This window comes from Plasmodium vinckei (assembly GCF_900681995.1).
Source record: "Plasmodium vinckei vinckei genome assembly, chromosome: PVVCY_14".
NCBI classification, from domain to species: Eukaryota; Apicomplexa; class Aconoidasida; order Haemosporida; family Plasmodiidae; genus Plasmodium; species Plasmodium vinckei.
This window is the reverse complement of record NC_051306.1, coordinates 678,141-698,173: the sequence shown is the minus strand read 5'-3', so window position 1 is coordinate 698,173 and position 20,033 is coordinate 678,141. Positions and strand designations below refer to the sequence as shown.

General features: G+C 21.9%; 5 protein-coding genes across 5 annotated transcripts; 2 read left to right on the top strand and 3 right to left on the bottom strand.

Moving 5' to 3' along the window:
• Positions 1 to 155: 155 nt before the first annotated feature.
• Positions 156 to 2,321, top strand: PVVCY_1401920 (conserved Plasmodium protein, unknown function; the record flags this gene model as incomplete). The annotated part of the gene is made up of 1 exon (XM_008624831.1): positions 156 to 2,321. The coding sequence occupies one exon, from the start codon at positions 156 to 158 to the stop codon at positions 2,319 to 2,321; it is 2,166 nt and encodes a 721-aa protein (XP_008623053.1).
• A 599-nt stretch (positions 2,322 to 2,920) lies between these two features.
• PVVCY_1401910 (conserved protein, unknown function) lies at positions 2,921 to 5,098 on the bottom strand (the record flags this gene model as incomplete). Its single annotated transcript, XM_008624832.1, has 1 exon — positions 2,921 to 5,098. The coding sequence occupies one exon, from the start codon at positions 5,096 to 5,098 to the stop codon at positions 2,921 to 2,923; it is 2,178 nt and encodes a 725-aa protein (XP_008623054.1).
• Positions 5,099 to 7,659: 2,561 nt separating this feature from the next.
• On the bottom strand, positions 7,660 to 9,615 carry PVVCY_1401900 (conserved Plasmodium protein, unknown function; the record flags this gene model as incomplete). The annotated part of the gene is made up of 1 exon (XM_008624833.1): positions 7,660 to 9,615. The coding sequence occupies one exon, from the start codon at positions 9,613 to 9,615 to the stop codon at positions 7,660 to 7,662; it is 1,956 nt and encodes a 651-aa protein (XP_008623055.1).
• Positions 9,616 to 11,339: 1,724 nt separating this feature from the next.
• Positions 11,340 to 13,286, bottom strand: PVVCY_1401890 (conserved Plasmodium protein, unknown function; the record flags this gene model as incomplete). Its single annotated transcript, XM_008624834.1, has 1 exon — positions 11,340 to 13,286. The coding sequence occupies one exon, from the start codon at positions 13,284 to 13,286 to the stop codon at positions 11,340 to 11,342; it is 1,947 nt and encodes a 648-aa protein (XP_008623056.1).
• Positions 13,287 to 15,878: 2,592 nt separating this feature from the next.
• Positions 15,879 to 17,498, top strand: PVVCY_1401880 (translocation protein SEC63, putative; the record flags this gene model as incomplete). Its single annotated transcript, XM_008624835.2, has 1 exon — positions 15,879 to 17,498. One exon carries the CDS (start codon positions 15,879 to 15,881, stop codon positions 17,496 to 17,498), a length of 1,620 nt encoding a protein of 539 aa, XP_008623057.2.
• Positions 17,499 to 20,033: the final 2,535 nt, after the last annotated feature.

Below are 20,033 nucleotides of genomic sequence, written 5' to 3'. Positions count from 1 at the left end.
ATGTGTATGTATGTATTACTAGGATTCAAATTGTGTTTGCTTAAAAATAGAAAACGAATAAAATAATATTAGAAGTATTTGAATTTTTAAAAATAAAATCACAAAATAAATAATAATTGTAATAGTAATAATACTCAATAGAGATTTCAAACAAAATGGGCATGTCGCATGCTGAAATAGCAAAACAGCTAAAATATAATTCAGCAGAAATAAGAGAATATTTTGAGGATCTATATAAATGGCAAGATGATATTAAAAAAAAAGAAATAGAAGATAATGAAAAGAAGAAAAATAAGCTAGAAAATAATAATATAAAAAAATGTACTGATAATTATAGCTTTGGAAAGAGAATAGGAGAACCCACAAAAGTGGATGTTGCTAGCAATACAAAAGATTTTAACCAGAAAGATGAAAATTCCTTAAATAGCCAAAATGATATATTTGTAAAAAAAAAAATAATCAAAGAGACAAATAAAGTTGAAGTGGTTGAGGATTCAGATCATAGCATTAATAATGATCCTGTATATAAATTAAATAAAGAAAAAAAAGATTTTGAGACAAATGAAAAAGAAATAAGTCAGACAAAACTTTGTGACCATCGTGGCAATAACAAGAGTGATATTGATAAGAAACCAAATGAATGCATAAATATATGCCAAAATGAAGAAGAGATAAAACTCAAATTAAACTTAAGCAATGAAAATAGCGAAATCGCAAAAGCAAGTAATAAAGCAATAGATATATATCTTTGCAAAAATGAAGAAGGGAAAATAAATTACAAAAATGAGAAATATAGTAAATGTTTAGAAAATTATAATGATATAATAAATTATATAGATTTCGAATTAAAAAAAAACAATATTTTTATAGAAATCGAAAAATATTATGATAACGAATTACAAATAGATGTTATATCAAATAATTATTATTTAAACAATAAAAAGACAAAAGACTTATTTATACTCAGAACTAAAACACTTATAAATAGATCATTAGTTTTTCAACGATTGTCAAGTTATTATGAAAGTATAAAAGATTGTACATGTATTATTATATTTTTTAACAAATTTTTACATGAACAAATAGAAAATAAACAATATTGTATTCATGATTTAATTTCAATAAATGTTACATATATTATATTTAAAGCATATTATCTAAGAGGAATAGCTAGATATAAACTAAAAATTTATAAGCAAGCTCTCAAAGATTTTAAACATTCTAGTGATTATGTAAAATATGTTGATTCTGGCATGTTGGTAACTATTAACAAATATATCCAATTAATACAAAATAAAATAAAACAAAATAATATTAAAAAATATGAACGAATACAATATGAATATACATCTACCCATTTAGATCATTTCCAGTTAAAAAAAAAATTAGTTACTATTGAAGTTATATCAAAGGATATTACCAAAGAAGATATGAATAACCAGATTAAAGACACGACACAAAATTATAATTGTAAGGAATTGGAAAATTCAAAAAAAATATATCATAGAATGTGTAAAACAGAGATAAGTAATGTAAAAAGTATAGAAAAGGAAGAAACGAAAAAAAAAGAGAGCATTGATAGTGAAAGTGAAGAAAATGAAGAAACACAGCCATCAGAAAGTGTAACAAAAGTAATTGAGGAGGAGGATCGAAATGGAAAATCGCTAATAAACAAATATTTAAGCAATCCAATAGATCTAAAAGTATTTAATAATGAAGAAATAATTGACTCAAAAGAATCTCAGAATGAATTTGTGTCAAGTAACTCTAGTGAAAGCATATCCAAAAATTTTAAAATTAAAAACAAAATAAATTTTGAAATATTATGGAATTCAGATGAAGTAAAAAATAATTTTAAGCATCAAATGAATATTTTAAAAATGGCATTTTTAGAAGAAAACATATTTAATTTTCATTTAGATAAGGATATGTATGTAGACATATTGGATCATATACTCAAAAATTTATGTGCAATTTCATTGGGAGAAAATAAAAGAGAAATAAGAGAAACCCAAATAGATGACATAAAAAATTATAAGCATGAGGAATCTAGCAAAAGAATGTTCGAAGATAAATTCAAGAACGACAAAAATGGGGATATATTCCTTGGAACATATTCAGAGTATTATGAAAATTTAATAAACATATTTTATATGATGACAAATAATGGAAAGGAAAATTATATTTTTTTGTTTATTGATAAAAAAGAGAAAGAGTTTTTAAAAAAACTTTATAATATTATTCTTGAATATTCAAATAGTTTCATTAATAGTGATAGTTGTTTAAAAGAAAAAATAGTTTTATTGAAAAAGCTTCTTTAAATCATGCATGGGTATGTATAGAATATACATACATATCCTTGTGTGAAATAATAATACAGCTGAAGTTGTGTATTATCATTTTATAAAATATTAAAAATATGATCAATTATGTAAGAATTTAATTAAACTCCCATAAATATGTAAATAAGTTTTAAACGAAATACAAATGTGTGTATATATAGACATATAGATATACGTGGATTTCTCAGCATAAGGTATAATGCATTTAATAAAATTAATTTAATTCAAAAAACGGTGGGATGGTAATAAGAATAAAAAATAAATAGTAAAAAAAAATAATTAAAAAATAAAAAGACCTTATAAATAATAATGGTAACTATTATTATTAAAAAGGAAATGATATATAAGCAATATCTACATAGATTAATTAAAAATCGAAGTAATTTTTTTCTATTTAAATGCATCATAAAAAGGACAAAAAAAATAAACAACATAATAACAAATATCTTCATGATTATAAATATACCGAATAAATATAAACTTGCAATTGTGTATGTAGATCTTATAAAGCATTAAAACATAATACGTTAACGAAGAAATAAATAAAAAAAAACATATACATAACATGTCCATAATAACTACATGATTGTACATTTTTTTTTTTTTTTTTTATTATTTAAATAGGATGAATATCCATTTGGAATTTGCCCATCTGCTTTCAAATTATTCATGTTTTCATCAATGTTTAAAATTGATATATGCTGATTGAAAAAATTTGACATATTATCGCCTGTTATACATTTAAAATCATTATCACAATAAGTAGTGTCATTAGTTACACTATCAAATAATTCCCATGTGCATCTTAAATGCAAAAAAGAAATATCTCCAATTAATAAAAATAATTTATTGTTATATTTAAAAAGAGTATTAAAATGATTATTTCTAAAAAATGCTACTAGCTGGTTAGCATTTAAATTTTCTTGTAATAACTTCAAGCCAACTAATGTTAATTGGCTTTTATAAACTTCTAAAAATTCAAGTATAATTAATGCTTCATGAAATTCGTGTGGCGTTAAATTGACATTAGTATTATAATTATTTATAATTATATGCTCTTTATATTTATTATCATTATCTATAATATTTTCAGAATGCACTTTACTAATTGAATTTTTGTTTCTATCCCCTTTTCCAAATATCTCATAATTTGTATCATTATTATTTACGCTAGTATCTAAAATATTCGATTTAAAATTATCACTAGCGGATATAATATCATCTGGAAATTTAGGGGTATTTATTTTATTTTCTTCACTATCAATATATTCTATTTTTAAAGGACGTTTTATATCTCCATTTTGAATTTCTGTATTTACATTTTCACTATCATTTGTGGCTTGCTTATCCTTACTTTTAGTTTTTTTATGTAATGGGGACGAAAATAAAAGTGATAAAGATTCTTTTTTTTTTTTTAATACATCTCCAGCTTTAGTTATCCATTCTGGATTAACTATTTCTGTTTTATCACCTTTACTATTTGTTTTGTCCCTTTTCAAAAAAACCGGGATAATAGTATTTTTTTTTCCATGAGAATTATCATTATTATTGTTAGCAGAATTTTGATTTGCATTACTTTTATTATTGCCTATATTACAATTATTATTAATTGTTCCTATTTCATTGTTATATGAATTTTGATTGGTATTCATAAATTTTCTATTGAACTCCGTTTTGCCCGTATCTTCCCAAGGGTCATGATCAACATTATAGTTACCTAAATTAAGAACCGAATTTTGACCCATATTTGTTTTAAAATTATCGTCAATATTTTTATCCAAATCATCAGGGAATATTGGTATGCTAGTGCTTTGGGATTTTGTTACTTTGTTATTTATGTTGCTAGAAGTTTTTATGTTAAAACTTGAATTAGAGCTTTCAATAGGCATTGTATTTATATGTTCATGTGTTTTAAATTCTAATTTTTTACTTGCATTTGAATTAGCTTTTGAAATAGTCATATCATTTATATGGATATTCTTTTTTTCTTCTATTTTTTTTGGAGGATCACAATTGCCTCCATCATCACTTTCAAAATATAAATTTAGAGCCTGTGACATAATTATCAATTGTTCATTTGATGATTCTTCTGCAGTCATAGCTCTTTTTTTTTTTTCATAATATTCATTATATTTAATAACTTTATTTATAATAACATTATATGAATAATCCTTTAAATAAGGATAAAACATTTTATCATCAGCTGATATTACCCAGCCATGATATAGTGGAATATTTAACATATCAAATATACATAATCCTTTAGTATATTCAAATGATTGGATATCTGTAAATTTACAATTTACATCTAATCCATATTTTAATTGTGGTAATATATCTATACACTCAATTATATTTTTTCTATAATTACATGAAGCACTATTATTTATTACATTTTTTTTATTTGATTCCAATAATATACTTATTATCTTGTCTTCTAATACTTTTTGAGATATTTTTTTTATTTTTTTATCTATATGTAATTGATTTCGTAATAATAGTATATTAGCTATACATAATAGAGGGCATGGCCCATTTTGATTTTGAAGTAAAATTGGAACTTTCCTATTTATAAAAGTAATCCATTTAACTGTATAAAAATATATATTATCCGTTTGACAATTGTATAATTTATGTGTTTTATCATATTTATTTAATACATAAGACTTAAAGGTCTCATAGTCGGCGAACCGAACTATAATATTCTCTTCTTCATCGCTGTTTTCATCATAATTATGTTTGAACCAGGATGACATTTTTTCTTTCTCCCTTAATATTCATCACTAATTTTTTTTCAGATATATACGTCTCATAATATACTATTATTTTATATATATCTATGCTCTTAATTTTTATATGCTACCAAATATTACTCTCTACAATTTTAATACTATTGTCGTGTTAATATGTTACTAATGTTACTGTAATTCTAAATGGCAATATGTCAACTGCTGATATATATATATATATAGGACTGTGGCGAGTGTGTTATTTTGGGTTAGTGTATATTCAATAGCTCTGCATATATTATCCAATTACAATTGCGAACATTTAATTAAATGTATAGAAATTAAAACAAAAATAACAATAAAAAGCCAATGAATAAAAATGAGGACGAACAATAAATGTAAAGTACAAATAGTTATAGTCTTTAATATTAAAAGAAATAATATATAATACAAAAAAAAAGAAAAAATTATATATATACAAAAAAAAATGGTAGTATATTAAGAAAATTTTGTGAGGAAATTATATCTCTTAAATATAATTAATAACGGAAAAAAAATATATTTTAATAAAATAAAAAATGATATAGAAATTTAAAAGGAAAATATATGGATGAAAAATAATAAGATTATTAGAATTATAAAATATTTATGCATGAAATTTAACTTTAAAACACAATGAAAAAATATATTTGCGGAGTATGTGGAAAAGAAAGACCAGGCAGCTTTACGCATTGGAATTATATATAATCAAATATTATACTTTAGAAAATAAAATATTTATCATTAAGTATACTATGCCATTAATATTTACTTAATAAATTTATATATAATATTTGCGCTTACTCATGAATAAAAAATTTATTATGCACGATAAAGGCATCGCTTGATTTTAAATTATTTTTTATATAATTTTTCTTTTCATAGCATTTGAAATATGGGAGCACAACAAAATGGGGTAAAATAATAATGCATATAATTTTTTTTATATTTATACATAATATGTAATTTGAAAGAAAACTGAATTTTAAAATTATTTTTTTAAAATATAAAATATTATTTTTTCCCTTATTAGAATTTTTGAAATATTTTTCAAAGTGTTAATTTTTTTATTATAAAATATATTTAAAGGTTTGCAAATCCATTCAATTACATCATAATGCACAAACCAAGTTTGTATATAATATATTATTTACAAATTTATTTATAAATCGCATAATAAATAAACATTTTTCTATATAATGTGATTATCTGGAAAAGTAAAAGGTTAAAAATGTATAAAATTATAATGACAATGCCATAAATCTTTATTATTTAAAGAAAAAAAGGAAAGTTAATAAAATAAAACAAATATAGTTAAATATAATGTCTGCATAGTGGTATTACCAGACATATATATTCCCATTTCTATGTAGTTTTTATTATACATTTCACACGCATGAAATTTAGATAGTTTTACTAATTATTGTGTCGATTTTCCATTATATATATTTCATAAGGTATATGAAAAATGAAAAGTTAAAACTTATTTATATTGGTAGATGCTATAAATCTACAGTTGTTGTCATAGTGTTTTTTGTCTTTTGAAATATAATTGATACAGTCTCGAATATAAAGAATATACTTTTGGAAAATGCTAATAATTTTTCAAATCGAGACATTTAAAATAGAAAAAATGTAGATATAAATTTTGTGTATAAATATTAGGTAGTAAGAATAATGATTTAAATTGGAATTATATAGTTTCTTATTTAATTGGATGAAATAATATTAATTATTTCTGTATATATAAATTATTGTTTAAAAATTATTTGATATAAAAAGTTTTAAGAAAAAATTAAATCATATATTAAAGGTATATATGTCACACGAAAATGTTCGATTTTTTGCAATAATTCAAAAATGGAAAATCATATAATTGTGATGATACACAAAATTTTTAAAATATTTCGGAAAACAAATAAAGAATATCCTTAATTGAGATACAACACTAACAACTCACATAATATAAATATGAGATACATATCCCATAAATTCGTACATATAGATGCAAATATACAACGACATTAACACATATTAATATATATATGCATACGCTCAGTTTGGCATGAGCATTTATGAAACTATATTAATGTGTAATTATTTAATTATTATTTAATTACTATAAAATATTACAAAATATTACTATATCACTATACTATGCAAGGGCGAAATAAATGTCCAGATTTTTTTTCATCAACTTAATTTGGATCATATATATATATACATTTCATGAATGAAGCTATTTAAATAGTAATACACATGTATAAAGTATATTCACACTATTTTAGTTACACTTTATATATAACTGTATAATTGCTTATGTCTTCAAACTCGTTGAATGAAGTTTGAAATTTTAATTATTTCAGGTGTCTACCCTTTAATTTAATATAATTTGGATATAGTATAATAATTATAACGAATATATATACATTTCGCAATTTATTCGCGAATTAATTATAGACTAATTATTGGGAACATATAGTATTTGATAATATTTAATTTATTGTTTTGTGCTTCTATGTTAATTTTATGGAAAATTGCCAAGATGCTTATTTCTTCCTCATACCACTGTTATGGGCATAAGGTTTTTCTTTACAATTTTTATCACGTAATAAATCATATATACTAATAGTTTGATTTAATTTAAATCTACTATTTGCATACGTTTTTCTATATTTTGGTAATGCAGCAAATTTTTTTATAACGTTAATATCTTTGTCATCTAACATATCTGTTTCAAATGATAGTACTTTCTTTTCATTTTGTGCATTATTAAGTGTAGATGTGTCCTCTAAATTAATTTTAGATGTCATAGACATATTACTTTCTAAATTATTATCTGGATTATTAGATGGAATAGAAGAATTAGACACACAATTATTATTTTCAATTGGATCTAAATAATTTAGTTGAACAATTGAGCCATGCAAAGGTTTATGACTGTCTTTATCTTTCTGTATTGTATTTGAAGCTTTCATTTCATTGTTATGTTGTGCATTACAAAATTTAATTAAATCAATAGTATTTTTATACCCAGATTCTTGGTGTTTAGAAGACCTCCAAAAATAATTAACTATAATTTTAATAAATAAATGAAATTTTGAAAATGGAACAACATTTATTATATTTGTAATAATAAGGTTAGAAAAAATATCACAATATTCTTTAAATGTATAATTTTTATCCCCTATTACTTTTTCTAGATGATCACAAAATTCTTTATATTTATTTATATTTTTAATTTTCTCAACTCTTTGTAATAAAAAATTAAAAAACATGCCATTACAATTTTCAGCATCTGAATCATTATTATCATAATAATAATCATATTTGAAGTTTTTATTAAATTCAGTTTTATTATTTTTAGCATTTATATAAGCATCTTTATTAAAGCTATTTTTACGTACTATTTTTTCATATTCACGTACTAATTGTATTATATCTTTTGAATTTTTATGTGATAAATTTTTACAAAATATTAAATTTGCATACTTTTGCTTTATTCTCTTATGGTGTATACTAGCTTTTTGGTATTTTATACATATATCATATATACTTTCACATATATATAATATGTGACTATAATAAAGAATATCGTTAAATTTTTTGTATTTATGATATTCTAATTTTATATTATTATTTAAATACCCATATATTATATTATTCCCTATTAAATTGCTACTATTATTAATAGTTTCATCACTAATAATGCTCATAGTACTGTTATTTAGACTATTGCTATTATATATAGTACTTTTATAATCAGAACAATTAGAATGAATTCTATCAGATTCTATGTTCACCCATGTGTTGTTGCTTATTTCGATATCAAATAGTTTGCTTTGAAAATTATTAAGACTATTTACAACCCCTTTCCCATTTCTGGGGGATTCGGGTATTGAATATGACAAATATTCCTTATATAAATGTTTTAGTTTTTCGTTGAACAACATACTCTTTTGCCCTTTTTCATTATTATTATATATAGTTGATCTGTTCTCATTTATTTCAGAATTATTAATATTATTTAATATATTACTGTTTTCCTTTTCTACACCATTCGAATTATCATTATTAAAATTGCATCTCCATTTAAAATTGTTTAAGAGGGCTTCATTTATTTTTATACTGTCATTTATTAAATCAAATTCATGATTCATAGAACATAGAGAATTGATTCTTTCTCTTTCATAGATTTCATAAGATAGATAATTAATATATTCCGTATCAGAGCATGAACTTTTATGGCCGCGTATGTAAATATGGTCAATGTCATGAATATTTTTAACTTCATCATATATGCTTGGTATTTTTTCATACACATTTTCTTTTTTTTTTAATAACGTGTTATCATTATCATTAGATAATACATTATCGTTTTTTTCGAAATTTAACTTATTTTCTATTTCAGATTTCGTATTGTCTTGAAGCAATTCATCTTTCTCTTCATTAGAAATATTGCCACTCCTATCATTTTTTTTCACACCCATATTTTCGGGACTCATTGTTTGGTAGTTTTTTTGTACACTTAGTTCCTCGCTTTTTTTTTATGAGGGTCTTAAAATTATAATAAAATTTTAGGGGTTTAATGAAGAATTTCGATAAAGCTCAATATTATTTTATCTTAAAACTAGCATATATATCAGCACATGGGCACATGTGCATTATATGCATATAAATTTACAATAAATTTATCAGCAACTTTTGACAAGGATATACACACAATAATGTATATCCAAAATTCATATATAAACACATGTATATATAGCTATATATGCACCACTTTCTAGTATATAGATCTATATCTTTGCAACATTAACAAAAAAGTATAGGTTTAATAAAAGCATAATGGTAAACTATTAAAAACAAAAAATGTATAGCACGCCTTTAACAAATTATAACTCTATAATTATGCCATAATATTATTTTTACACAATATTTTATTATTGAAACAACAATAATATTTTTAAATATATTTAAAAAGCATACTTATTTATGTGCAGATAATTAATAACATGAAAATGTATATACTATATAGAAGTCTATGTTTGTCGTGGAATTTATAAAAAAAATTAACATATATTCTTAACGTTTTTTCAACATATCCTTAAGCCTTTATCTCATATGAAAATTTTAAATAAATTTCTATATTTATATAAAAAAATATAATAAAATAAAATATGTAACTTTATAAAAATGTAATAATAACATTTATGCATGCATATATAAATTTTATTACTTATCTATAAATACTTTGAATTATAACATAACCCAATTTTTTTGTTTTTATAACAAACACATTTATACATATATATTTATTTAAAAAAACAACGTGATTTATGTAAGGAAAAATATAAAAAGTTGCAATAAAAAAAAATTATAATTAATATATGCCGTATAAAATAAGCAAATGGTGTATAAAGAAAATAACATTACATCTATTGTTTTTCTCTATAATTTATTTTTTAATGTAATTTTAATTACATGAAAGAAATAATATTATTTAATAATATTATGTGCACTAAGAAAAATAATAGTATAATGAAAAATAATAAAATTACACGTATCGATATTTTTTAAAATGTGTTATGTATATATAATGCAAACTATATATTATTTATTGGGATTAACAATATTATAAAAAATATACAAATAATGCAGTTATTTATTTTCTCCCATTACTGGAAAAAAATATAATATTTTAAAAATTTAAAGAAATATATTATTTTTATCTCTTTTTAGTGTTTGATATGTAATTTGATTTACACATGATATAAGCTTAGCCCTTATTTTGCTTATATATAACATATAGGTATAATCCATAATTTTATACCCTATTAAAAATATTAAGTAAAAAAAATATATCAATTTGATATCAAAAAACCATATTAATATTAAATATCTATTTTAATATTACAGTGGAAGCAAACAAAAGATCCTTAATAATTGTTACTATGCCTTATATAGTTTAAGCATAGGGGAGTTAATTTTGTTAACAAAAGAAGTATAAATATGCATATATTTTTTTATATATAATTAATGTTTAAAGTATGTCACTAAAGTAATTTAGATAATTATGCATTTTAATAAAATTAGATATATTCTTATACTACAAAAAATACAAACAAATGTCGATACAAATATAAGGTCATGTTAACAAACAGTTCGGTATTTAAATATATTTTTATACGGACAGGGACATATACAAACATTGCCTATTATATTAATATTACTTCCACGATATTATATATCCATCTGAGATAATCGTTTTATAATTTGAAACACTATCAATGTCGTATCTACGCATAATAGTTGCTATTTCAGTATTTAGATTACCGGTAAACATTTTCTCTTCACATAAAAGAGAATAAAAATTATTATCTTTATAAAAACTATTTATAGGTGGTATAGCATCATAATTTTTACACTTCATTAATTTGTTCATTTCTTCAGAATATGGTTCATTTTTTTCATAAACTAGTTCTGTAATATAGCTGTCGTTTTTTTCAGGGTCTATTAAGCGTCTTTTATCGATATTACTTATCCAAAATCCATTGTCATTATTATATTTATATTTTTTATATTTATTACTGCATCCAAATATATTCTTTCCTAATTCTTTTTTATTTATTAACATGCTAAAAACGTGTTTTTCAAATACCTTTCCCATATGCAAATTTTGAACATTTGGAGAATAATTTTTTCTGTCAAACTCATCTTCGTATATAATTGATGAACCAATTTTATTTCTTAATTCCTGTCCAATTTGGGGTGATACTTTAATTTTCTTGCTTTGATGTTTTAAGATTTCTGGATATTTTAAAATAAGACTAGTTGAATTATTGCAATCATCCATGAAATTTAGTAACTTATTATTTTTTATATATGAATCTATTGCATTATCACCTTTTGTATTATATGGTAATTTTGTGAATATAATATTGGGGACTTCAATTTTCCCTTTTTTTATATCATCTAGTGAATAAGATTTTGGTTTTTTATTGTAACATGATGGATTATTTTCTGTACCATCTTTACCATTTTCACTATAGCATTGTTTATTTTCATCTTCTTCCAATGTAGCATTACAATCAGAACAATTTTTTTCTGGATTTAGTGTATGGTTTATAGGATCCATCTTAAGATCACATTCACTTCTATTGTTACATATTTTACTTTTATTTTTGAGTTCACAATGTTTATTATCTATTTCTTGATGATTAATTTCTTCTTTACTATCTATATTCGAAAAATTAATACGATTTTCGCTTTCATCATTTTGAACACTTTTTTGTATGTTATTATTATTCATACTGGATATATTTGTATATGATTCATCATTTATATTGGTTATTACGTTGGAATTACATAATGGGGATTTCCCCATACTATTATCATTATAATTATGCAATGAAGAAGATTGATTTTTAATCAAAAACGATTCATAATTAGAGAAATTATTATTGCTGTTGAAATCGTTGTCATTTTCTGAATTATCCTTATTAATATTGACATTTAGGCAAGTATTTATGATATTGGGGCAACTTTTAATTAATGAACAACCGTATCCATAAAAACCTTGTGATGAAATATCTGTTTTATTTCTTACATTAAATGTTTCAACATTAGATTTCAATTTATTATTATCATATTCTATTGAATTATATCTCTGTTTTTCATTATGAATATTATTTGAGATCGCTACACTTTCTGACTCAGTCATTTGTTCATGATGATGAGTTTGTGTGTAATTGTTTTCATCGTGCAATGGTGAAGATAAAAAGGAAGAATTCTTTACATGTGCAATGTTGGGATTATTATTTTCTATTGTAGAGATACAATAACCATAGTTATTATTTGGGGGTAACTTTTGATTTTCATCTATAGAATTTATTATATTGCTTGAATGACCTATACTTGTTAAATATGTATTATTACTAGTTTGTCCTGTTTTGCGATGAATCAAATATTCTCTATTTACATGAGAATAATTGCTTTTGTGTTCATCGCTTGAATATAATTCATTTGCATACATTTTCAAAATATTTTGTATATTGGCATCATTTGTAATATTTCTATTTACAAAAGTATCATTGAGTGTATTCGAATTAATCAATGATCTTACATTAGCATTTATACAATTATTATCTTTTAATGATATTTGGCGATTTGACATTTTTTTTTATCCGTATAAAATATAATTTTATCGACTATGTGCATGTGTGTGAAAATACTTATATATAATTAATTTGTACAAATATAGTAGCAAGGAACAAAAGTTGTAGAAATCGTTATTTATATTTAAAAAGGAGAAAGGAGCTTTATAAATACCATATTAAAAAAAAGTAATATATTTATGTATAATAATTAAATATGTATTAAAATAAAATAGAATATAAATAAATTTTATTGTTTTATATATTTTTTTGTATTTCGAGCGTGTAACTACCTGTCTGTTAATATAATATTGGTTACACACACAAATAAAAAAAAAAATAAATAATAAATAGCCAAAATATATTATATGAATGCCCTTATTTTAAACTTTCAAAAGCAATATTGTCTACAATTATAAAAATTTATTGCCTGTTCATAAAAAAAAATAAATTATGATAATATATTGATTTTTTATTAATAAATAAGCGTTCGAAACATCAGAATTGTATGACAAATAACAATTTTGTGAAATATAAGGTACCAAATTACATATAATTAACAAGCCACAATTATAATATTTGGCTTGAACATATTTATAAGCATGCTAAAAAAAAATAAATTATTATAATTTTATAATAATAACTTTAAAAGTATGTAATTTTATTATTTTAGAATATTTTATAGTATAGCCATGTCTCATATATTCGCTATAAAATGTGTGTAACATGTGTACTAAAAATATATTTTCTTAGTATTTATTTTAATGTTAATTTTTTTAAATTTAACGTTTTAAGAACGACCAGTTATAAAAGGAAAGAGAAACAAAACATTAAATAGTACTGAACTAGCAATATTACATGAAATGCATTTTGTCAATTTTTCATTGATATAGTTATCTTGGTGTGAAGAAGTTTTGAATAGAAATATATAAAAATATAAGGCGCATTTCTTACACACAAATAAGATTAAAAGAATAATTTATTTATCATTTATAATGTAAACACCATTTTATCTTCAATTCGAAATTATATGCATATGTGGAACTTATGTGTTTATCCCTAAGGGCAACTCATAAATATATTATTTTCGTATTATATTATATACTTAATTTTAATTACCCATTTCCTTTTTTATATTACATATAAAAAGCATAGAATATAAATAAAAACAAAAAGCATGGTTGAATTAGTCCAAATCATTTCAATATAATAAAAATTTGTATATGAAAATTAGCTACTTCATGTTTTAAAAATGGTATATATAAACAACATTGAAGCGCAGATGGTGTCATGAACATTTTGACAACTATCATTCAGTCTAATGTTAAAAACATTATTTTTAAAGAAAAATCATGTTATAATAGAAAAGATAAGATTTATAAATTTTCAAAAAAATCGCTATTGTAAAGAATTTGCTTCAATGTTAAAAGAAGTAAAGAAAAAAGGCAAGCCATTGAACACGGGAAACTAAGTATATAATAAAATATTATGAAAAAATATAAAATTTTAATAAAAGAAACATCAAATAAATTTGTAATTGTGATACTTTATTTTTTTGTTTTTTGTATATAGTTAAACTTTATATATACATAATGGTTATAGTATATATATAATATATTTTGAACACATTAAAAATAAGATAAAAAGTTGTTCTTTATCTATATTTATATTTATATATTATATAATTAAATAAGAAATGCCATATAAAATTGCAATAGAAATATTAATAATATTTAAAAAAAATTAATTTTAGTATTATTATGGAAAAATTAAATTAAAGTATTTAATAAAAAAAATTGTGTATAAACGATTTTACAAATTTTATATTCTATTAAAATCTAATAGCCATTGCTGTAATATTTTTTTAATTATATATAATATATATATACATAAATTATTTATACTCAAAAAAAATATATTATATTAATTTAAAAAAAATTTTATACTCCTAAAAAAAATAATAATATTAAAAAACCCTATATTTGTTTACCATTTTTATTTTAATTTTTTTGAGAAAATGATTAAGGTAATATTATAATATTAATTATATCTTTTACAGAGTAAAGATTTTTTATTACAATTTTTAGTATAAACATTATTATAAATGCTATTTCGTATTTAGATATTTTATTTATTATAAGTTTTTTTACTTTTTTGTGTGTGGAGCTGTAATATATATATATTAAGTATATATATATATAATATGTGTATGTATAAATGCATATAGCATAAATACATTGTTGTAATCTGCATAAATAATGTCACAGTTTCGCGATACTTTTACTAAAGAGAGTAAAAAAGAGCCATTATTAAGTTATGATGACTCGGCATTCACTTTTTTTGCTGGAACTGTTTTAATTTGCATATTAATACCATGCACATACATTTATTTAAAATCTTTAATTATAAAAATTTTTAACAATGATTATTATAATTTAAAAAGATCTAAACACAATAGTGTTTACCGGTCGTGTACATGTGCACCATGCACAGATAAATTAGAAAGAAGAAATAAAAGCACATCAATATGGGAAAAGTTTGGATATACAAAGATAATTCAATTCGTTCTTTTGACAATATTTTGGGGGGTATTATTTATTTTAGTGGAGAAAATGATGAACACAAAACCAATACAAACATTTGATCCTTTTGAAATATTAGAAATTGCTGTTGGAGCAACAATGAAAGAAATTAAAAAGGCTTATAGATTGAAATCATTAAAATTTCACCCAGATAAAAATCCAAATGATACATCAGCGGCTGCAAATTTTATTTTAATAACAAAAGCTTATCAAACATTAACAGATGAAGTATCTAAGCAGAATTATGAAAAATATGGAAACCCCGATGGACCAGGCATGATGAAAGTGGGTATTGGTTTGCCAAAATTACTTATCGATGAGAAATATCAATTATTAATATTATCAATATTTTTTTTAATATTTCTTGTGTTTATACCTGCAATATTTATTATATATTATCAAAAACAAAAACGATATGGTCCAAATGGTGTTAAAATAGAAACATTACAATTTTTAACTTATACAATAAATGAAAACACACGAGCGAGCGCATATCCTGAAATATTAGCTGCAACAGGAGAAAGTAGAGATTTGGAATTAAGAGAAGGTGATGATAAACTTGTAAAAGAACTTATGGAAGACCTCACTGAATATAAAAAAAGAATGTTTAAAGTTCCTATTGTAACAAAAAATTATTCCTTAATATTAGCTCATATGCAAAGAAGACATGATTTATTATCAGACAGTTTGAAAAATGATTTAAATGAAATTCTTCGATTTTCTTTATTAGTAACACACAGTATGATAGAAATTAGTATATTGCGAGATTGGTTTTTAACAGCTCAAGCAGCTTTAACATTTAGAAGATGCTTAATACAAGCATGTGATATTCGCAGTTCGAGTTTATTACAAATTCCTCATATTGATGAAGATATGATTAAGAATATGCAGAAAGGAAAATCTGGTGTAAAGGATATCCTCGAATTTGTTCACCAAGATCATGAAAACCGAAAGGGATTAGTTGATATGAATGAAGATCAAATTTTAGATATTAAATCATTTTGTACTATTGTCCCAGATATCAAAATGAATGCTAGAATTTTAGTAGAAGATGAAACACATATTGTTAAAGGGGATGTAGCTTCAATTTACGTACAAATTGATAAAACAAATTTAAAAGAAAAAGAAGCTTCGGGATATATACATGCTCCATATTTCCCTCAACCCAAGTTTGAAGAATGGTGGATCATTGCAACATATAAAGGAGATGATCGTATATTAAAACATGCACATATTAAAAATTGTGAAAAAACTATTGAAGAAAAATTACAATTTATGGTAGATAAAGTAGGAAACTTATCTGTATCTATATATTTACTTAGTGATTGTTATTTTGGATGTGATAAAAAATTGGATTTATCATTTAAGGCTTACTCACCAACTGAAATAAAGAGAGAAATTTTTGTTCATCCAGAAGATTTAGAATTGGATAATGAACCAACCTTATTTCAGCAAATGATTGGAGATGTGGGAAACGGAGAGGATGACAGTGATGATGACGAAGAAGATGAGGAAGTTTATGGTGGAAATAACGCTACTAATGCAAAATCAAATGCTTCAAATAATCAAAAAACTAGTAAAAGTAATAGTAAACAATCTCATGAAAAATATGTACCCGAAAATGAGCGAGATGATGACTCTGATGATTGAAATTTATGCAAATAAATTTTAATTTGTTTAAAAACAAATATTATATATATGCATATATAATATCATAAAACCGTCTTGCCATTTGGAAATTGTAAAATAATTTAATGTGCCACAATATGATATGTTCATAATATACCTTGTCACCTTATTGTAATATAATAATGCTAACAAATTTTAATAAAATCGAAAACAGATAATAAAAAGAGACCACAAACTGGGCACAATGTAAGTATTATTCGTGAATGAACATATTACTCTATCAATTATTGTGATAGTACTTAATTTGTATAATTCATAAATTTTTTTACCAAATAAAATTATATTAAATTTATTTATGACCCTTTAAAAAAAGGAAGTTTATATTTACATTTGTGCATGTAAAGAAGCATTATTTTTGAAAAATAAATAAAAGGCATATTTAATATATGCATACATTTATTTTATTTTTTTACCTTATTTTATTATTTTTTTTTTTTTATAACAAAACTATGATAAAAAAATTTAATTTGTCTAATTAATAATTAAATTTTTAAAAATCTCGAAAATTCTCTGAAATATCATATATTAATTTTCTTATTCATTTAGTATATATGTTTATTCTATAAGAACATATTTTATAAAAATAATCATTATACTATAATTAAAGAGGAAACAAAAATTGTTTTAAAAAATATTATTAGATTGTAAAAAATTATTATTTGTACACATAAATATTCAATGAACCTTGGAAAAAATTTTCACAATTTTTTATCTTTTTATGCACATTATTTTTTCCACTAAAACAACATTAGTTATAGGAAAATTAACACGAAAAAATATAATTTATATTTTTCTCTTAAAATGGGGAAAAAAGAAAAACTAAAATAAATATAGACAAAAAATAGAAATAAAAAAAAAATTAAACATAATTAAATTCAACTGAAATATGATTGTTTATAAGGAAGTTTTGAAACACATATTTGTTTTTTTTTTGGATTTATTTTAAAGACACACTTTATTTGAATGAGAATTGTTCTTATATTTATCCCAATATGTATAATAAAAATCAAATTAATATATGCTTACTATTTTTTATCATTATTTGCACTCTTTTTTTAAAAATTGTTTTAATAACAAAATTTAAATGAATCACATAAACTTGATTAAAAATATATTTTTTTAATATATTAATGCTATGTGAAAAAGACTTTAATTTTGTTTTCATGGTAAAAACTAAGTTTATTTTTTTAAAATTCTATAACACAATCGATTTTTGTATAATAAAAATATAAGTACACTTAGTTCCCTTTTATCTATTGATTTCCATATTATACACATATTTGTTTATTTTAATAGGTGTAAAAAAATTATTTTTTTTATTACTATTATTGTTCACACTTTTCTATGCTTATTTTATTATGAAATTTGTTTTTATATGTATATAAATTTGGAAAAAATATATTTGTCTTAAATTATTTAACTACAATATATATTATCGATTTTATTGTTACACATCATTAAATTTGTTTGACTATAATCAAGTATTTAAAATGTTATATATACACACATATAATTAGTTCAACTTGTTCAACTTGTATATTTTTATAGTACTTTAATTCATTTATTTTTACTTTCTCCATTATAAAATTTGTTGTAATTCATACTTTGCTATTTTAAATTAAAAAAAACGCACAAATTAAATATATAACAATAGTAAATATATAATATTTGTTTGATGTTGCTGACTTAATCTATTACCTATATTTTGTGTTTATGAAAATTTTATTATACTTTTAATAAATTATTGATGAATTTATAAACATTTATTTTTAATTAATAATAAATTATAACCAACTGTTTTATAATTGTACAGATTTTTAATAAGCAATGTGGTAACCATTTTCAATATAAAAGAGTGAATATATATAAGAAATAAATTATATTTTAATTCATATATATAGTCCAAAAAAAAATCAAATGTATTGATTTACTCACACACATACATCCATGTATGTAGAATAAAATATATATTTTAAATGTTATATAAATATACACAATTGTATTTATGTAGCATATGTCTTACACATTCTTTTGCATTGGTTCTTTAAATTTTTGTCTGTATATGCAAACATATATATATTAATTATACATATAAACCATAAAGACACAATAATATTTTAAATAAATTAAAAAAAATTAAAAATTAACATTTTATTAGAAGTATGCAAAACTGAAGAATCAACTAAGAGAGTAAAATTTTTAATTCACATAATGAACAACATAAAATATTTGCTTCTTCATTAAAAAATATAAATAATTAAATTAGAAAACGATACAACTAATTAAATGAAATTAAAAATAAAAACACAAATTAAATTTGAAGAATAGCAAATTGAATCAGTGTCTCCAACATAAATACATATAACTATTTTTCAACTAGACAGAAAACATAAATAACTCAAAAATATGTTTTGTGCTTATTTCCATTAGTGCATATAGAAATTTGCATAATGCATAGTTACATATAAAAATAATAATTGGTGAATATAAAACAAG